The sequence below is a fragment of the Callospermophilus lateralis genome, chromosome X, assembly GCF_048772815.1.
Source record: "Callospermophilus lateralis isolate mCalLat2 chromosome X, mCalLat2.hap1, whole genome shotgun sequence".
Classification (NCBI taxonomy): Eukaryota; Metazoa; Chordata; class Mammalia; order Rodentia; family Sciuridae; genus Callospermophilus; species Callospermophilus lateralis.
Genome location: NC_135325.1, coordinates 65,469,804 through 65,487,555, shown reverse-complemented (window position 1 = coordinate 65,487,555; position 17,752 = coordinate 65,469,804). Strand labels below are relative to the sequence as shown.

The following is a 17,752-nucleotide window of genomic DNA, read 5'->3' as shown; positions in this document are numbered from 1 at the left end:
TGACATATCATATTTCATACATTTGATTCAAGTGGGTTATGAACTCCCGTTTTTACCCCGTATACAGATTGCAGAATCACATCAGTTACACATGCACGTTTTTACATATTGCCATATTCTAGTGACTGTTGTATTCTGCTACCTTTCCTATCCTCTACTATCCCCCCTCCCCTCCCCTCCCATCTTCTCTCTCTACCCCATCTACTGTAATTTATTTCTCTCCCTTGTTTTTTTTTCCCTTTCCCCTCACATCCTCTTATATGTAATTTTGTATATCGATGAGGGTCTCCTTCTATTTCCATGCAATTTCCCTTCTCTCTCCCTTTTCCCTCCCACCTCTCGTCCCTGTTTAATGTTAATCTTTTTCTCGTGCTCTTCCTCCCTGCTCTGTTCTTAGTTGCTCTCCTTATATCAAAGAAGACATTTGGCATTTGTTTTTTAGGGATTGGCTAGCTTCACTTAGCATAATCTGCTCTAGTGCCATCCATTTCCCTGCAAATTCCATGATTTTGTCATTTTTTAGTGCAGAGTAATACTCCATTGTGTATAAATGCCACATTTTTTTAATCCATTCATCTATTGAAGGGCATCTAGGTTGGTTCCACAGTCTAGCTATTGTGAATTGTGCTGCTATGAACATCGTTTGTAGCAGTATCCCTATGGTACGCTCTTTTAAGGGCTTTAGGGAATAGTCCAAGAAGGGGAATAGCTGGATCAAATGTTGGTTCCATTCCCAGCTTTCCAAGGAATCTCCATACTGCTTTCCAAATTGGCTGCACCAATTTGCAGCCCCACCAGCAGTGTACAAGTGTACCCTTTTCCCCACATCCTCGCCAGCACTTGTTGTTTGACTTCATAATGGCTGCCAGTCTTACTGACTGCTAGAGATGGTGAGCATTTTTTCATGTACTTGTTGATTGATTGTATGTCCTCCTCTGAGAAGTTTCTGTTCAGGTCCTTGGCCCATTTGTTGATTGGGTTATTTGTTATCTTATTGTTTAATTTTTTTAGTTCTTCGTATACTCTGGATATTAGGGCTCTATCTGAAGTATGAGGAGTGAAGAGTTGTTCCCAGGATGTAGGCTCCCTATTTACCTCTCTTATTGTTTCTCTTGCTGAGAAAAAACTTTTTAGTTTGAGTAAGTCCCATTTGTTGATTCTAATTATTAACTCTTGTGCTATGGGTGTCCTATTAAGGAATTTGGAGCCCGACCCCACAATATGTAGATCGGAGCCAACTTTTTCTTCTATCAGACACAGAGTCTCTGATTTGATATCAAGCTCCTTGATTCATTTTGAGTTAACTTTTGTGCATGGCGAGAGAAAGGGATTCAGTTTCATTTTGTTGCATATGGATTTCCAGTTTTCCCAGCTCCATTGTTGAAGATGCTATCCTTCATCCATTGCATGTTTTTAGCCCCTTTATCAAATATAAGATAGTTGTAACTTTGTGGATTAGTCTCTGTGTCCTCTATTCTGTACCATTGGTCCACCCGGCTGTTTTGGTACCAGTACCGTTTCGCAGCCCTATTTTGTATTTTATTTAGAGACAGGGTCTCACTGAGTTGCTTAGTACCTTGCTTTTGCTGAGGCTTTCTTTGAACTTGTGGTCCTCCTCAGCCTTCTGAGCCACTGGGATTACAGACATGGGCCTGATTTTGTAATTCTTATGAGTAACCATTAACCCTTTAATTTTAGCAATCAACAGCTGGGTCACAGTACAACATATACTGTGCTAATAAAAAATGAATGGCCTTAGAACAAAGTGCATACATCAAAGAGAAGAGTATAATTTTTGTAACAAGCTACATTGGGGGGAAATGTTGCAAATTGCTGGGAAAATAAATAGTAAACACCTGTGCTGAATAAATTAACCAGCTTGTTGTCAGTTCTTCATTTGACTCATCTAAAAGGGTGATTGTTTCAAAGCATTAATAAGACATTCACTTGGAGATGTTCCTTTGTTAGCAACCTAAATAAGCAGTACTAGATAATATGTGATTTTTTTTTATATCCCCAAATTCACAGGGTTATGTATAGATTTGGGTATTTGTTAAAAACAATGCATTGACACAAGTGATATTCAGCAATTGTAGTTAGGAAAAATTATCTCAATATTATTGTACTGCATTGTGAATGGCTGCTGGAATTCATATTAGCATTAAAATGACATTAGATTTGTGAAATCTATTTTGCTAGTGAAAAATTTTATAAGACCTAATGATAACAGATTGTTTTCTTTATCTTTTGAGATATTAGAATATTCTAGAACTAAAGGGTTCTTTTGAAGGCTTTCAGTTCACTAATGTCATTTCATAATTGGCAAATGTGTTTTTATGGTTTTAAAATATATTTAAATTAATAAAATTTAGCTGTTTTATTTTGAAGATATCTTTGAATTTAAAGTTTCCTTTTTGATAAAATGTTTTATACTATAATATTTAGGCTTTAAATTTAGAAGACATTCCTTTTGATGAACAGAATTTTGCTTACTGAAGAATTAAGTATGATTTTTTAAAGAGTTTTTGGTGTTTTTATAACTTTGTTAGACATTAACCTCAATCTTGTCAGAACTCCAAAAATACTGTTGTTTTTAATGGAAAGTGAGTACAATATTGTGTTTCTAATGATTTTATTTTCCATAGTGCTAGGAATTTTACCAAATTATAATGTTGAGATGAGTAAAAGTTGAAGAATATAAAACAAATTCTAAAAGAATATTTTTTCTTTACCTTACACCCTAAATTAAGTATTTTGACTTCCATCTTTCAGATTGTTTAGCACTGGTTAATGAATTTTATTTACTCTGTAAAATACCCTTTCATGTAATGTAACAGAGCCACTGACTAGATCAGTTTCCATGGTTTCATCATCATGGTCTATAATAAGGGAACTTGCCACAGTCTGCCTTATCTTTAAAGTGTAATTAATTATCCTGTCATTCCTTATTTTAATCTTTAAAGTTGGAACTTTTGCTGAAAGTTGTCACCTTAGATTCCTCATGGAACCACTTAAGTTTTATTGGTTTTCAAAATAATGAAAGTGAATACAAAGTATAAACAATTTTGTAGAAAATATACAAATCACATTTTATATAATCACTCTTAATTTTTAAAGTTGTTAATGGAAGTTTATTTGGCCAAAATGATTTCATAATGTGACCATAGAAAAGCAAAGTACATGTGTTTTGTGTTACCCATTCACCTGAGGGCAGTTTAACAATATCCTAAATTTTATTAATATCTTATACTGGACTAACCATTCAGAGTATATAAAATACTTCACATGTGAGTTGGCTAATTTATCTTCCAGCTCTCATGAAAGCTAAGGAAAATGGACCCATTTTATTGGTGGGTGACTCTGAGAGTTGACTTGTCTATTATCTTCTAAGTAATGCATCTAAGACTAGAACTTGGGTTCTTTCCCAGTATAGATTTGTGTAGATTTGGAAAGTATTGCTGTAACACTAGTGCTGTTAATTAATTTTTCATTAGATTTTATTAAACTTATTAGATTGTGTCAATAAATACATTTTATTTCTTGACATTTCAGTGTTATTTTATTCTTTCATTGTTCCCTTTTTGGATACTGTTTATTGTGTTAGTTTTAATAGGACACTTCAATTTTAAATGTACCCAGACTTTTGAATTTATAATAGTTTTATATTGGTCTAATTTTTGTGCTTTCTACAAATAACTTTGCTTCACATTTATAGCTATGTAGTCTGCATGCATAACCTAGTTTTTCATCAAGCCTTTATTAGATATAATGTCTGTAGAGCAGTAGGTGTTTTGAGGAGCACCCAGGAAAAGTTGTCATTAGTATCCTCACTGAAGGGAATTAAAGTCTAGTTCAGAAGAGAAAGCATGTACAAATTTGGTATCCTTTATCTGAGATGCTTGGTCCCGAAGTGTTTCAGATTTTTTTTTTTTAATTTTTAAGTATTTGTGTAGACTTTATAGAATATTCTTATTCTGCACATCTGAAATCCAATATGCTCCAAAATTCAGAGCCTTCTGAGCACTGACATGATAACTCAGAAAGTTTTGTATTTTGGAACATTTCAGATTTTGTATTTTCAAATTAGAGGTGTTCAACCTGTGCTGGACACCAAAGGACTAGTAAACAGGAATTGAGAAATAAATGCAAAAACTGCATGTATATATTTTAGGTACATAGAGTAATAGATTGATTGAATGTGGTTATATTAAGGAAGACTTCTTAAATGTGAGATTTAAACTCTAAGAAAAGATAAATTGTTAAAAGTATGTTTGGCAATGGGGGAATTGTGATATTATGGGGAGTAGGAATAATAGACCAGAAGATTGGAGTTAACAAATTGGGTATTAGAGATGCCAAATTAGAAAATAGGTAGAGATGAAAACAGAAGAATAGTAAAGAAGGGAATTTGGTTGGGAGACAGAAAGAAGTTGTTTGGGAGGTGGGGTTTAGATTTGGTAGAAGGAATGGCTACAGTTTGTTTTTGAACAATGAATTAGCAGGTGTATACTTGCCAGGACCCATCAAATATAAGGCATTGAGTTAAATAATTGAGTAATAAGGCAGCTCAATGAAAATAGTGGTGTCTGTGGAGGAGTTTATGGTGCAATTGGACTTGATTGGGAGCCTGTTGTAGCCATCAAGACACTGAAGGACTGAGAATGTTAACTTTGTTAATTTTGGAAATGGGAATTTGAATAATTTAATAGACATTACTACTGAAAGAGTATATGTCAGAAAATAATATAGAAAGTGCCTTTTAGATTTTGCATTGAGATAGGCCAGCCTAAAATTTTTGTGACAGATTTTTTCCCAATTTAACCTCCATCATTTCACCAGATCAAGAATTTCTCAGTAATGATCATATTTGATAATTATCACTGTTAATCATTTACTATATCCCAGGCACTGTTATAGGTTCTTTGCATATTAAATTATTTAATCTTCAGAACAACCTTGAAGATATTTGGTATCATCCTTGTGGTATCAATGAATAGTTTAGAGATAATAAATAATTTTTCTAAGTACACAGCCATAACTTTTTGTTGCACCAGGGTTCAACGTCAAGTTAATTCTGAAGGCTGTGCTGTGTTGATTAACTTTTAAAATACAATTCCTTTATCTGCCTTAAATTTTCAAAAATTTTACATGTGTTATTTCCTCCTTCAACCTGAAATTTTTATCTCTATTTTAAAATTCTTAATTATGCTTCATATTGTGTTGAAAATTTAACTAATGAATGTATAATGTCTGGGTCACTTAGCAAAATACACACTGAACTTTATAGGAAAATGATAAAAGAATAAAAGATACCATGAAAAGTTTAAGTGTCATAATAATGAGGCTGGTTAGAATTATCAAAAATATGATACTAATTATTTTAATAATTTCTTATTAGTCAGGATTTGCATGAATATGTTGAAGAAGCTGGTGCACTGAAGAAAAATCATGCTTGTGTGACACCTGTGAACTTCTCAAAAGCTGCAGATTCTGCCTGTCTGCCTACAGAAGATGAGTCATTAAGCACTGAGAGCTGTGAAGTGCCTGCAGAACAAACTCCAAGCAGTGATCCAGGGAGTACCCTAGAAGTAAATGATGCTGAAGCAACAGGGGAGAAAGAAAACCATAGTGATGATAAAACTTCAGAAGAAAAAACAAATGAAAATGTGCCTACAGCAAAGGACACTGCAGAGCAACCAAAGAAAAATCGGATTACTTACTCACAGATTGTTAAAGAAGGCAGGAGATTTAATATTGATTTAGTATCAAAGGTAAGTACTAATTTTACCCACTTTCTTATAGAACAACACATTGATTAAAAATAGCACCTGCACCCATAAATCCAGTTTGCTTAATTTTAGTCTTTGACGTGTACAACATTTGTTTTATAAAAAGACTAGTCAAAATTTTATAACTCAGTTAAGCTATTCTTTAACTATAGGTTATAAATATACTAAATGCTTACATAAAGTTACTTTATGTGTTTTTAATTTGCTCTTAAATAGTACTTTCATACTTGAAGAATGGTTTTGTGCTAGAACACACAGTTCATCCTGATATTCTCCTAATGCATGAACAATATGAATCTATGAAGAATTCTAATGAAACTGTTTACAAACCTATGTTCTTACAGTTTGCATCAACTTTTTTTTAGCTTTTATATATAGTCTAGCTATTCTAATATCTGTGTAATAGTGAATATTCTTAGTAAATCAATGCATTTTTGAAAGTCATATGTTCAGGATCAAGGAATTTAGAGGATAATTTTATAGTAATGGGAACAGGGAGGCTGGGAAGAATGCTTTTGTCTTTGGTTATGTTTCCAACCTTAACTTTTTATTTTCAGTTTATTTTTCATTCGATATAATTTATTGGCTTTGTTTTTTTTAGTGCATTATACTTATACATAATAGTGGGGTACATTTTGACATATTCATAAATGCATATAACAATAGTTTTTTCCATTTCAATCTCCAGTTTTTCCTCTTTACAGTTTAACTCTTAGTTCAGTGTGATTTCAGAAAAGGTAGGGTTCAGTTTTCTATTGGGTTCGTAGGAAACAAGGCTATTTTAGTGTAAAATAATAGAAAACCAGTAGGAAAAAGGATTATGTCCTTAAAACATTTGGTGAAAGTAGAGAAAAAACGGCAATCAAATCCTGTAAGTTGAGGGTACACAGTGAAACATTGGAAAGAAGTAGGAAAGGGGTAGTAAATTACATCAAATTACCTCAAAACTAGACTTTTTTTTTCAATTTAATGTACTTTATTTGGGTTCCGAGTGATAGGGGAGGGTGAGGGACCAACACATGCCCCTCATATTTTGCTGATACAATCACATATTTTCATACTCTTGTTACCTTTAAAATTGGTGCTTGGAAATGTGTACATAATTTTATTATTTTTCATTCTATCATAAAGCACTGTGTCTGAGTCTGTCATGGTCTGTGTTGGCTACTTCCTACTTCATATTTCTGTATCATCTATTCCACTTTCTCCATCAACTTTGACCCTGCCATGCACAGAAAACTAGCAATTTTTTTCCTTTTACTTTGGCTGTTCATCTCTGGATGGAAGCTTAATTCCAGTTCACTAACAACCTTCCTGTTCTTATGAAGAGTATTCTTGAAATCAGTTTAAAAAAAGTAAACAAAAAACAAGGCAGTCTAAGAAAAAATTGGCCTTGTTCTGAAAATTACACTTTGAATTGCTTACTTGACATTTTGATTGTCTTACTAAAGAAACAATGATATGAATGTGGTTAAGAATCAAGACTAAAGTCAGGTGCTGTGATATATGCCTGCAGTTCAAGCTACTCAGGAAACTGAGGCAGGAAGATCTCTTGAGCCCAGTAATTGAAAATCATCCTGGGCCACATAGCAAGATCCTGTCTCAAAATGAAAAATGATTCTATATTCTTCTAAGTTAGCTAAAATACAGTATGTATCTTCCTAAAGAAAATGGGAGAAGATTGTGTTGTTGCAAATGTAGGAATTATTTTAGAAAAAAATTTAACGAAAAATGAATGTTAATTATAGGAATGAAGTTTACGTAGAAGCTGAGAAAATTGAGGAGATCCTGAAGGAGATTTTTGGGTGCTTTCACTGGCTTGAGTGGTTAGTAATACTATTTCTCTGGATAAATAAAAGACACATATGTCCAGAGGCATTAGACTAAGCAGTTGTACTTTGTCTTCCATAGTTTTCATGGGTTTTTACATCTAAACATAATCAGCAATCATTTCTTGTACTTATTCTACAAAAGTATCTACAGAACATGTAATCATAACATAAAGGAAGTTTATAGATATTTTTAAAATGATAATCATTCTACAAGCATTTATTTAGTGCCAACTGAATTGAAAATCATATAGTCCATGTTGTTGGGACAAAGAGTCACTCCATGGAAATTTTATCTGTTCTAATAATTACAGTTGTTACCTCTAAGTTTAGGATAGCTGCCTTATATCTACCTTTAGCCCTATCTCTTTCCTAAAGTCATTCAATGTGTGCAAACTGCTTGATGTTTCTATGCATATTCCATCTCAAAGTCATCATATCAAGAAATAACAGTGGGCTTTATAGTTTATAAAACATGCCTATATAATATATAATCATTTAAAAGTAATCTCAGGGAAGGTTAATTAATTTAAATACATACAGTTGTATAGTGTTCAAACTATTAAAGAAATCAAAGATAAAATTCTTAAAATTTATTTCTGAATAAGTCCATAATATGAATTATAGAGCCAACATTCCAAGTACAGCAAAGAATATTATTAAAGCTATTTCCCATTATTTTCATCAAATTCAATTTTCTGAAATTGCTGTGGTAGACTACTTACTAAGTGGTAAAAAAGAGATTAAGTTAAAATAATGTACACATTTATTGATGCTGAGTTTTAGAAACAATATTATAATTTTAGTTAAAATTGATTTACACTCTTCAGTGGTATCTTAAATGACTTAGTTTTAAAGGTGGTGTTAAATATTAAGCTTTAGCCACATTCGGTGGCTTGTAATACTTGTAATCCCAGCAACTCAGGAGGTTAAGGTAGGAGGGTCACAAGTTCACAGGTAGCCTCAGCAAGGTAGAGAAGCCCTAAGGAAGTTAGACCTTGTCTCAAAATAAAAAAATATATAAAGGGCTGGAGATGTGACTCAGTGATTAAGTGTCCCGGGTTCAATCCCTGGTACAACAAGAAAAAAAAATCTTTATTAGATCTTATAAGTACATGTCTGTATTTTATATATTAACATTTGTGAATGATATATTATAGCTGTTAAGGAATCTTTGAATCTCCAATTTTTTTTAACAAATAAGGTTTTTTAAATATCTTTTATTATTATACAATTATTACATCTAAAAATAACCAATAATAACTTATTGTGCTCATTTTACAAAAGTAGAAGTATCTAAAGAATGGGTCTACTATTATGTATAATTATAATGAACCGGTAAAAAATTTTAAAAATAGTTTTATAAACACAGGCTTTATCTTAGTTGTGAGGTATGTTAGGAAGAAGATAATGAAATAACATGTCATACTTAGCATAATGAGGTTAGTGTTTTAAATGCAGTGACAATTTTGTACTATGTAATGCTGAAGTATTATAATAGTTTATAAAATTAGATGCTCAGACTTTAGGTTGATTTTTGAGATTCCCTTCTCCTTTGTATGGTAAAGCAAATTTTATTTTTCTTACTATTTATAGATGCAACATTTACATTTGTCATATTTATTGAGTTGTAGACATTATTTAAAGGTAGCGTGATTAGAGGAAGTAGGCAGATTTCTTGCATTTAACCATATGGCTAAATCTAAAATATGCTGGATAATAATGTTTTTGTCTCTTTGATATTAGTTATAAAACATGTTGAAAGATTGAAATATTAAGTCAGTCCATCACATACATGTTGGCAATAACAATCCTCACTTCTTGAGGAACATGTATTTCATCTAGACTGCTGGAATTACAAAGGGACTTTATAATTTGACACTTTCAGAATGCGGAATGCATCACAAATCTTTTTCTTTCTTTTCTTTTTAGGGAGTAACACCTAGCTCATATCTTCGTGTAACCACATGGCATTATATAGGTAGTCTAGTCTAGTCCTTTATCCAAAACCCTTGTTTTCTGGTATTTTCTGTAATTCAGATTTATACAGACACACATATTCACAGGGAATATATAATTATATATTATATGTAAAATATATATAAGCATATATATTAGGGCTGGGGCTTCGGCTCAGTAGTAGAGCTCTTGCCTGACCAGTGCGAGGCACTGGATTTGATTCTCAGCACTGCATATAAAATAAAGGTCCATGAACAACGAAAAAATATTAAAACAACATATATTTTAGAAAGCAATACAATGCATATGCTGATATGCTGTGTATTATGTAACATTCTTAGATATAAAATACTCTAACTAAACACATTAACATTTCTACACTGATATGTATACATATTAAAATATATTGTGACAGAGACAGAAGAGCCTTATATCAATTTGGGTCAGGTTTTACTGCCAGATGAATTATGAAAATACTTTTGGATTGTACAGGGTTTTTTTGGGGGGTGGATTTCAGATAATGAATTTTGAAACAGTAGTACATTGTGTTATGTTATAATTGATATTTATAGACTTGCTGTAAATCTAAAAACTAATACAATTATGTATATTTAGTGTTTATTATGTTTTCATCATTTTGCCTTTTATACTATAAAATATTTTCTTTGTACAGCTCCTGTATTCTCGGGGAATGCTAATTGATCTTCTAATCAAATCTAATGTTAGTCGATATGCAGAGTTTAAAAATATCACCAGGATTCTTGCTTTTCGAGAAGGAAGAGTGGAACAGGTACTATGACGATCAAGTATTGTATCTGAATTTGTGCTTAAGTTATTATCGTTCATTTTGGAAGGATAAGCAAGTAAGATTGCCATCTTTCCTGGTAAGGGAGTAAATTCCTCTTGCATCAGGGTTTACAAATGTAAATGGCAAAATTTGTTTAATTAAATTTTCTTGGGTTAGTTTTTTTTTCTAGTGTTAGTTTTTGATGAGTTATTCTGCAGCTTGATTTTGGTGTTGAGAAAGTATTCGTTTTAGGCAGTACTGGTAGATTTGAACTGTCATTTGTTCCCCATTAAGGGTGATTTGCCATTGGACTTCAGTGGCATAAAGAGTGGGTTTGCAGAATTAAGTAAGAAAGGTCACAAGTTAAATAGCTCTGAAGTTAACAGAGATGCTGTTAGAATTGATGTAAGGTAACATGAAACAGCTATAGTTAAATGGAAATAATCATCATGTTATACTTAAAGAGGAAGAAGTGTAATTTGGAATATTTTTATCATTAGCTTAAAAATCATAATTTTTTCAGGTCCCTTGTTCCAGAGCTGATGTCTTTAATAGCAAACAACTTACTATGGTAGAAAAGCGAATGCTAATGAAATTTCTTACCTTTTGTATGGAATATGAGGAACATCCTGATGAATATAAAGGTATTATTTTTTCATTCAATCATGTTTTTCACTTTAAGCTTTTTAATATACTAGGTGAACATCTTATTATTGTTACTTATTACTGCTACTTATTACTGTACTTATTGTTTTAAAATGCATTTCATTTATGCAGTATCAAATAAGTGGGCCATTATTTACATTATCTATTTAAAATTAGATAAAATTTAAAATTCAGTTCCATAGTATCACTAGCCATTTCAAATTGCTAGTAAACATATGTACAGATATTTTGAACATTTCAGAAATGTCCACTCAGTACAGCCAGATTTTTCTCCTCGGTGGTTATGTAAAATTACATCCTTTCAGTACATTTTTATATTTTTTATTTATTTAAATTATTTCCATAAAGAGTTTGTCTTTGGTCATGGGATTGCATTTGCTACCATTAATTGTCCAATTACAATGTTTTCTGCTCTTAATTTAAAGAAGTATTTTTTAGGCATTCCTTATGTTTGTATACATGATTGTATGAAAGTATAACTGATTATAGGTAGCCACATGGAAATTAGTTCTGTTGCTTTTTTGTCATAGTTCATTATTTAACAAAAGTTTCATATTACTCTGTTATTTTGATCAATAGATTTACATTTTGTCATATTCAATATTTTCAACTGTATTTATTGGCATTGTTGTGCAGTTGAAGTGTTAATAAGGCAAGAATATTGCCAATAATGGCAACCCATTGTGTTACTTACTGATTTTCTGATTTTTTTAAATCCATAAAACACTAAACAGAGATTTTACTTTCAGTCCAATTAGGACAGTAAGAGTGTTCCTTTTTTTTCTTCAGATCAACAGTCACAGTCCAAAATGTTGTTTTGTTTCTGAATTCAAGTGTGTTTTAAAGACTTCAGAAACAATACAACATTTTGAACACACTTGATCACATTTGTGTGGGATGATTTTAAATAGAAATTTAGTTCTGATTTCAATTGATAAATTTTTATCTTTCTTTTCATAGCTTATGAAGACATTACATTTTCTGAGTATTTAAAAACTCAAAAATTAACCCCAAACCTCCAATATTTTGTCCTGCATTCAATTGCAATGACATCAGAGACAACTAGCAGTACCATTGATGGTCTCAAAGCTACCAAAAACTTTCTTCACTGCCTTGGGCGGTATGGCAACACTCCATTTTTGTTTCCTTTATATGGCCAAGGAGAACTTCCTCAGTGTTTCTGCAGGTAAGTTTGCCATTGATTTTCTGGTCTCTTCTAAAAGTGATGCATGAATGACATAAAAATTACAACAAAATGAGATTTATTCAAGATTTATAAGATGCAAACACATACATTGTTCTGCTTTTTTGTAATCTATTTACTTGCTTACCTATCCATCTCAATAATAACAGGCCATTTGGACTATTTTTTTATTTTTATTTTTTTAGTTGTAGATGGACACAATATCTTTATTTTATATTTTTATGTGGTGCCGAGGATCGAACCCAGTGCCTCATGCATGCCAGGCAAGTGCTCAACCACTGAGCTACAACCCCAGCCTTGGACTATTTTGTGTTTTTTGAGCTTTAAAAATTCTGAATATTTTTGTACCTAGTGTTATATTTCAAAGCTTCATACTTTTCTATAATCATGTTTTTTTAATTGTGCTCTTATATTTCATTGTGAATGTACCTTCATCTGTTTGCATTTTTCTGTCAGTGGACACAGGATGTTTTCATTTTTTGTTGTTAGCTTCCTTATATATTGATTCAGGATATGTGTGTTCAAGAGTTTCTCTAGGATACATATGTAGGAGAAGAATTCCTGAGTTATGGAATATGTGAATGCTTAGCATTTTACAACATTGACCCCAGTTGTTTTTCTAGAGAGTTATGCCTGTTACATTCTACTAGTAGTATATAAGAACTTCTATAACTCTACATGTTTGTAGTATTTTCATTAAATTTTATTCTAAGTGATTTTTTTTTTGTTGTTGTTGTTCTCAGGATTGAACCTAGGGACATTTTACCACTGAGCCACATCCCCATCCCTTTTTATTTTTTATTTTGAGACAGGGTCTTGCTTAGTTGCTGAGGCTGGTCTCCAACTTGTGACCCTCCTACCTCAGCCTCCCAAGTTCCTGTGCCTGGCTATTCCAAGAGTTTTTATTTCTGTTATAATTTCTTCATTGATCCATGAGTTATTAAGAATAATTTGGTTAATTCTTCTGCCGTTAGCATTGAATTTAATTACATTATGGCATTTATGCTACTTAATCCTGGAGCTTTGTTGGCATTTATTTTATGGCTTACAATATCATTAATTTTTACAATTTTTTTCATATGTTCTTAAGAATATTTTTATTTAGTTGTTGGTAGGTACATGATTCTCTAATTATTGGTATCAGGGGCTAAATCAAGCTTCAAGTTGTAATTTTCAAACTTTATTTTAATTGAATATTTTCTTTGCTTTATCATTTGTAGAGAAATATGTTTTAAATATTTCACATTTCTCATTATGATCCTAGATTTGTCTATTTCTCCCTATAATTCTGTCAATATGTAGTTTATCTTTATTTTGGGGTTATTTATTAATATTAGTAGAAATTTATATTTTTTAACATTCCAGATGAATTTAATATTTACATAATCAATGTCCTTCTCCCCCCAACCCCTATAATGCTTTTTTTCCCCTTTAAATCCACTTTGTTGGATATTCATATGATTATTCCAACTTTTCATATTTGACGCTTATAACTTTCTCCATCCTTTTAATTTCCAAGTTTTTGGAATCTATATTTAGGGCTCTTGTTGGCATAGTCTTGATTTTTATTCCTATACTGCCTATCTGACAGTCTCTCTCTTTTACTGAGCAGGATGAATGCTGCTAACAAGAGTCTGTTTCTTCTTTCTGAAATGTAGAATTTTAAAAGCTCCTTTAGTTTACATCTGTTTGTAGTAAATTCTTTAGTTTTATATATATGAAAATAACTTCAAAATGTTTTTATTAGTACATTAATTAAAAATAATAGTGGGGTTCATTTTGACGTAGTCATACATGTCTTATAATGTAATTTGTTCCATTTCAATCCCCAATACTTTCACTTTCCCTCCCCTCCTCCTTCCCCGATTCCTCTTCCTCTACTCACTGCTCTTCCATCTATGCTATTTACAGATATGACTTTATCACAGTAAATTTCACTTTCATGTGTATATATAAAGCACCAATTAACCAATAACTGGCTAGAGTTATTGGCCAAATTATATTGTGTGCATGTGCAAATATGTAACAAATCCCATCATTATGTATAACTAATGCACCAATAAAAAGTGGAGAAAAAGAACTATAAGTAGAAAATCTCTTCATTTTGTCTTGAGTGAAATTTTACTAGGTAAACAGGTCTAAGATGGCAGATCTTTTCAATATTTTAAAGATTTTATTCCATTGATTTTTTTTCTGTTGAAAAAATTGGAAGTCAGCCTGATTTGTCATTTCTTTATAAGTGATATCTCTTTTCCTTTTGGGCTGTTTTTAAGATAGTTTATCTTTGGTCTTCTGCATTTTTACTACACTGAGTCTTAGATGTTGGTTTCTTCTTATTTATCTAGCTTAATACAGGTGTAACCATTTTAAGTTAACAATATTCAACCATTTTTGACATAAGCTCCATATGGGTCAACTAAATCAATTGTATTTCCTCTATCTGTGAATTTATGGAAAATTCCATTGTGGAAAATTGTCAACAAATATATTTACAAGTATTTTTTGCATTGTCTTCCCTCTCACCTTTTGGAATCCAAATAAATGTTTAAAATTTAGCATTCTCTTTTCCAAATCTTCTACTCTTTCATATTTCCTATCTCCTTGTCTTCTGGTTGCATTCTTGGTTCTTTATTAAGATCTGAGTTCCAGTTTATTAATTATTTTCACCTGTGATTAATCTGCACTTTGATCCATTCATGCTTTGATTTCCTATTTTTGTCTTTCATTTTAGGAATTCTGCTCCTCAATTTTCCTTTCCTTTCTTTCTCTCTCTCTCTTTTTTTTTTTTTGCAGTGCTTGGGATTTAACCCAGGGCCCTGTGCATGCTATCCAAATGCCCTACTACTGAGCTATACTCCCAGCTCTTCTGTATAATTTTTGATAGTTCCTTTTATATGTTCATTTTTTGAATCTTTCTGCTTTAAATCATTCATATTATAAATATTTTACATTCTTTCTGTTAATTCTAATAAATATTAATAATGGTCTGATACTGCCATTTTTTATTACTACTGATTCACCTTAGTGTTTTGTTTCCTTCCGCATTGCTTGAGAATTTATATCTGATTCACTTTAATTGAATCTCAAATTAAGAATGCTTTTCTTCTGGAATTGTTTGTGTCTGCTCATTCCCAAAGCCCTATAAACATGGGAGCATTTTGTTCTTTTCAGGGGGTTCTCCTTTAATAATACAGATGGCATCTAGTTATCCTGGCCCAAGGGTTTTTTTTTTTTTATTTAATTTTTATTGTAGTCTTTTATTGCTCAAAACTTTGATTTCAGTTTATTGTTTGTATAACACATGTATGGATATATTTGGTGATGGGGTGTTTACCATGGTGTCTCTTTTCCTTCGTTCTCATCGGTGCAATGAAAATTATGTTCATGCATTACCTAGTTTTTTTGGTATTAACAGGAGGTCCCATCACAGTAGCCATTCTATCATACCCCTGGAAGTAGGTGTTCTCAAATTTATGTTTCCTAAATATGTCATCTTACGAATGGAAGTGAGTGTTGTGTAAATTGCACAGTAACGAATTTCAGACTGTGTTCTGTGTATTTCCAAACAAACTTGTCCTCCTCCTATTTCAGGTCAAAGTAGGGATGAGGAGAGTGTGTCATGTCCCCCAGGACCAGAGGTCCTTCTATCAGTTGAAACTAAGAAGAAAGTTCTGTGGTTTTCTTAATCACTCTGTCCCTCTTCCTGTGTCATTGCCTGACTCAAAGAAACTACACTGTTTTCTCTCATGTTGCCATGTGCTACTCTTACAGAACTTACTGGTAAGGAACAGGGACAGAATTAAAAGATCACTGGGAATTCACCTGAAGCTCAGTAGCTTTCTTAGTAGTACTTTATGAAAATAGATACAGGTTAAGCATCCTTAATCTAAAATTTTGAAATCATAAATGTGCCAGAATCTGAAACTTTTTGAGCATCTTCATGATGCCACAAGTGGAAAGTTCCACACCTGAATTCATTTAGCAAATTGCAAAATACAGATGCATTAAAAATATTGTATAAAATTATATTTGGGCTGTGTATATAGGCTCATGGAGTTTTGTGTTTAAATTTGGGTCTCATCCCTAAGATATTATATTTTGCAAATATTTAATAATAGGAAAAAAATCTAAAATCTGAAAAACTTATATTCCCAAGCATTTGAGAAAAGGTATACTTAAACTGTATTTAATCTCATTCCTCTTTTTTCATTAAATCCCTGTATTTCTTTCCTATTCAAACAGTTTATAAATATGTATTTGGGATTTGTTTATGTAAGAGAAAAGACATTTAAATGTTTCATTTATCGTATGCTGTTATAAAATTTCAGAATGAGATGCTAGACAAAGACCATTTTTCCCCAAAGATGGTTTTAGCATTCCTAAGACTGCTATTTTATCAGAACTCCCATCTTTTAATGCTTTGTAGCACCTGGGTCAGTATTGTACATGTGGTTCAGAATTAAAGGTTGTTATAAAAATTAGACTTCATCTTATCCATTTTAAGTATACTTTTAAGGAACAATGTAATTAAATGTGTATATAGTGGGGGAAAAAAGACTTTTTCTGTTAGGTTTGAAGTATTATGTTAAACTTTTAAGTATTTCTTATTTAACTAAGGAAACACTGATTTCTTTCTACATATTATACATATAAGACTATATGTGAATTATGTGCATTTATTTGGCCTAAGGATATTAACTTTTAATTTTATATTGGGTTCTCTACATAATGCTTTATAATTCCATATAAATATTGCTGTTTATATCCTGAAGTGGTAACACTACCATTATCTATACATCATAGGCTACACTTTTTATCACCAGGTTATCAGAATAAGTGTCACCTGTTTTATGATTTCTAACCATCATTCTGTATTCTGTTTTAATATAAGCTTCTTAAGCATTTCTCACAGCCAGTTACAGTGTGTTCTCATCAAGGCTACTGTTATAAATGGGATGCATGCATATTTATGTGAAGGATTCAAAGACATTTGTAAGTCATATCCTTGCATTCTAAATGAATTCTGCTTAAGCAGTATAACATTTTAACTACTAGCGATAACTTTCATGAATAAACACCTTTTGAGGCTTTTATTATTTTAAATAGGTATTTTTTTTTTAAGCAAAGAAAATGAAGCTTATTTATTGCATTACCTAGTACCCATTATTATGTCAGCATATATAAATAGGACCATACTGGAAGAAAAGTCATCAAAATCTGTATATTTTTCTAGTCTAGCAATCCTTAGAACTTCCCTTAGTATACATTAGCTAGTTAATATTTTTTCTGGCCTACTGGACAGGATATGTATGTAATATATAGGATTTTAAATTCTCTTCCAAATAGAAGTCCTTTTTGAGCCCTGACCTGATTAATTTATTTCTGTTATCTCTGTGGTTGACAACATAGTGCCCTTTAGAGCTAACTTAGTTCAGAATACATTTTATATATTGTGTTGTGTTTTTATAATGTGAAAAATGGAGTAGTAGTAGTGGAAGCAAATAAACTTTACATGTTT

General features: G+C 31.8%; 1 protein-coding gene across 1 annotated transcript in view; it reads left to right on the top strand.

Annotated features, from left to right (window-relative positions):
• Window positions 1–17,752, top strand: part of Chm (CHM Rab escort protein) — a 167,528-nt gene that overhangs the window by 74,029 nt on the left and 75,747 nt on the right. Inside the window, exons 5-8 of the mRNA XM_077106285.1 lie at window positions 5,399–5,771; window positions 10,251–10,367; window positions 10,888–11,008; window positions 11,991–12,216. Of these exons, the coding sequence (XP_076962400.1) occupies window positions 5,399–5,771; window positions 10,251–10,367; window positions 10,888–11,008; window positions 11,991–12,216 (837 nt within the window). The remainder of the gene's footprint in view (window positions 1–5,398; window positions 5,772–10,250; window positions 10,368–10,887; window positions 11,009–11,990; window positions 12,217–17,752) is intronic.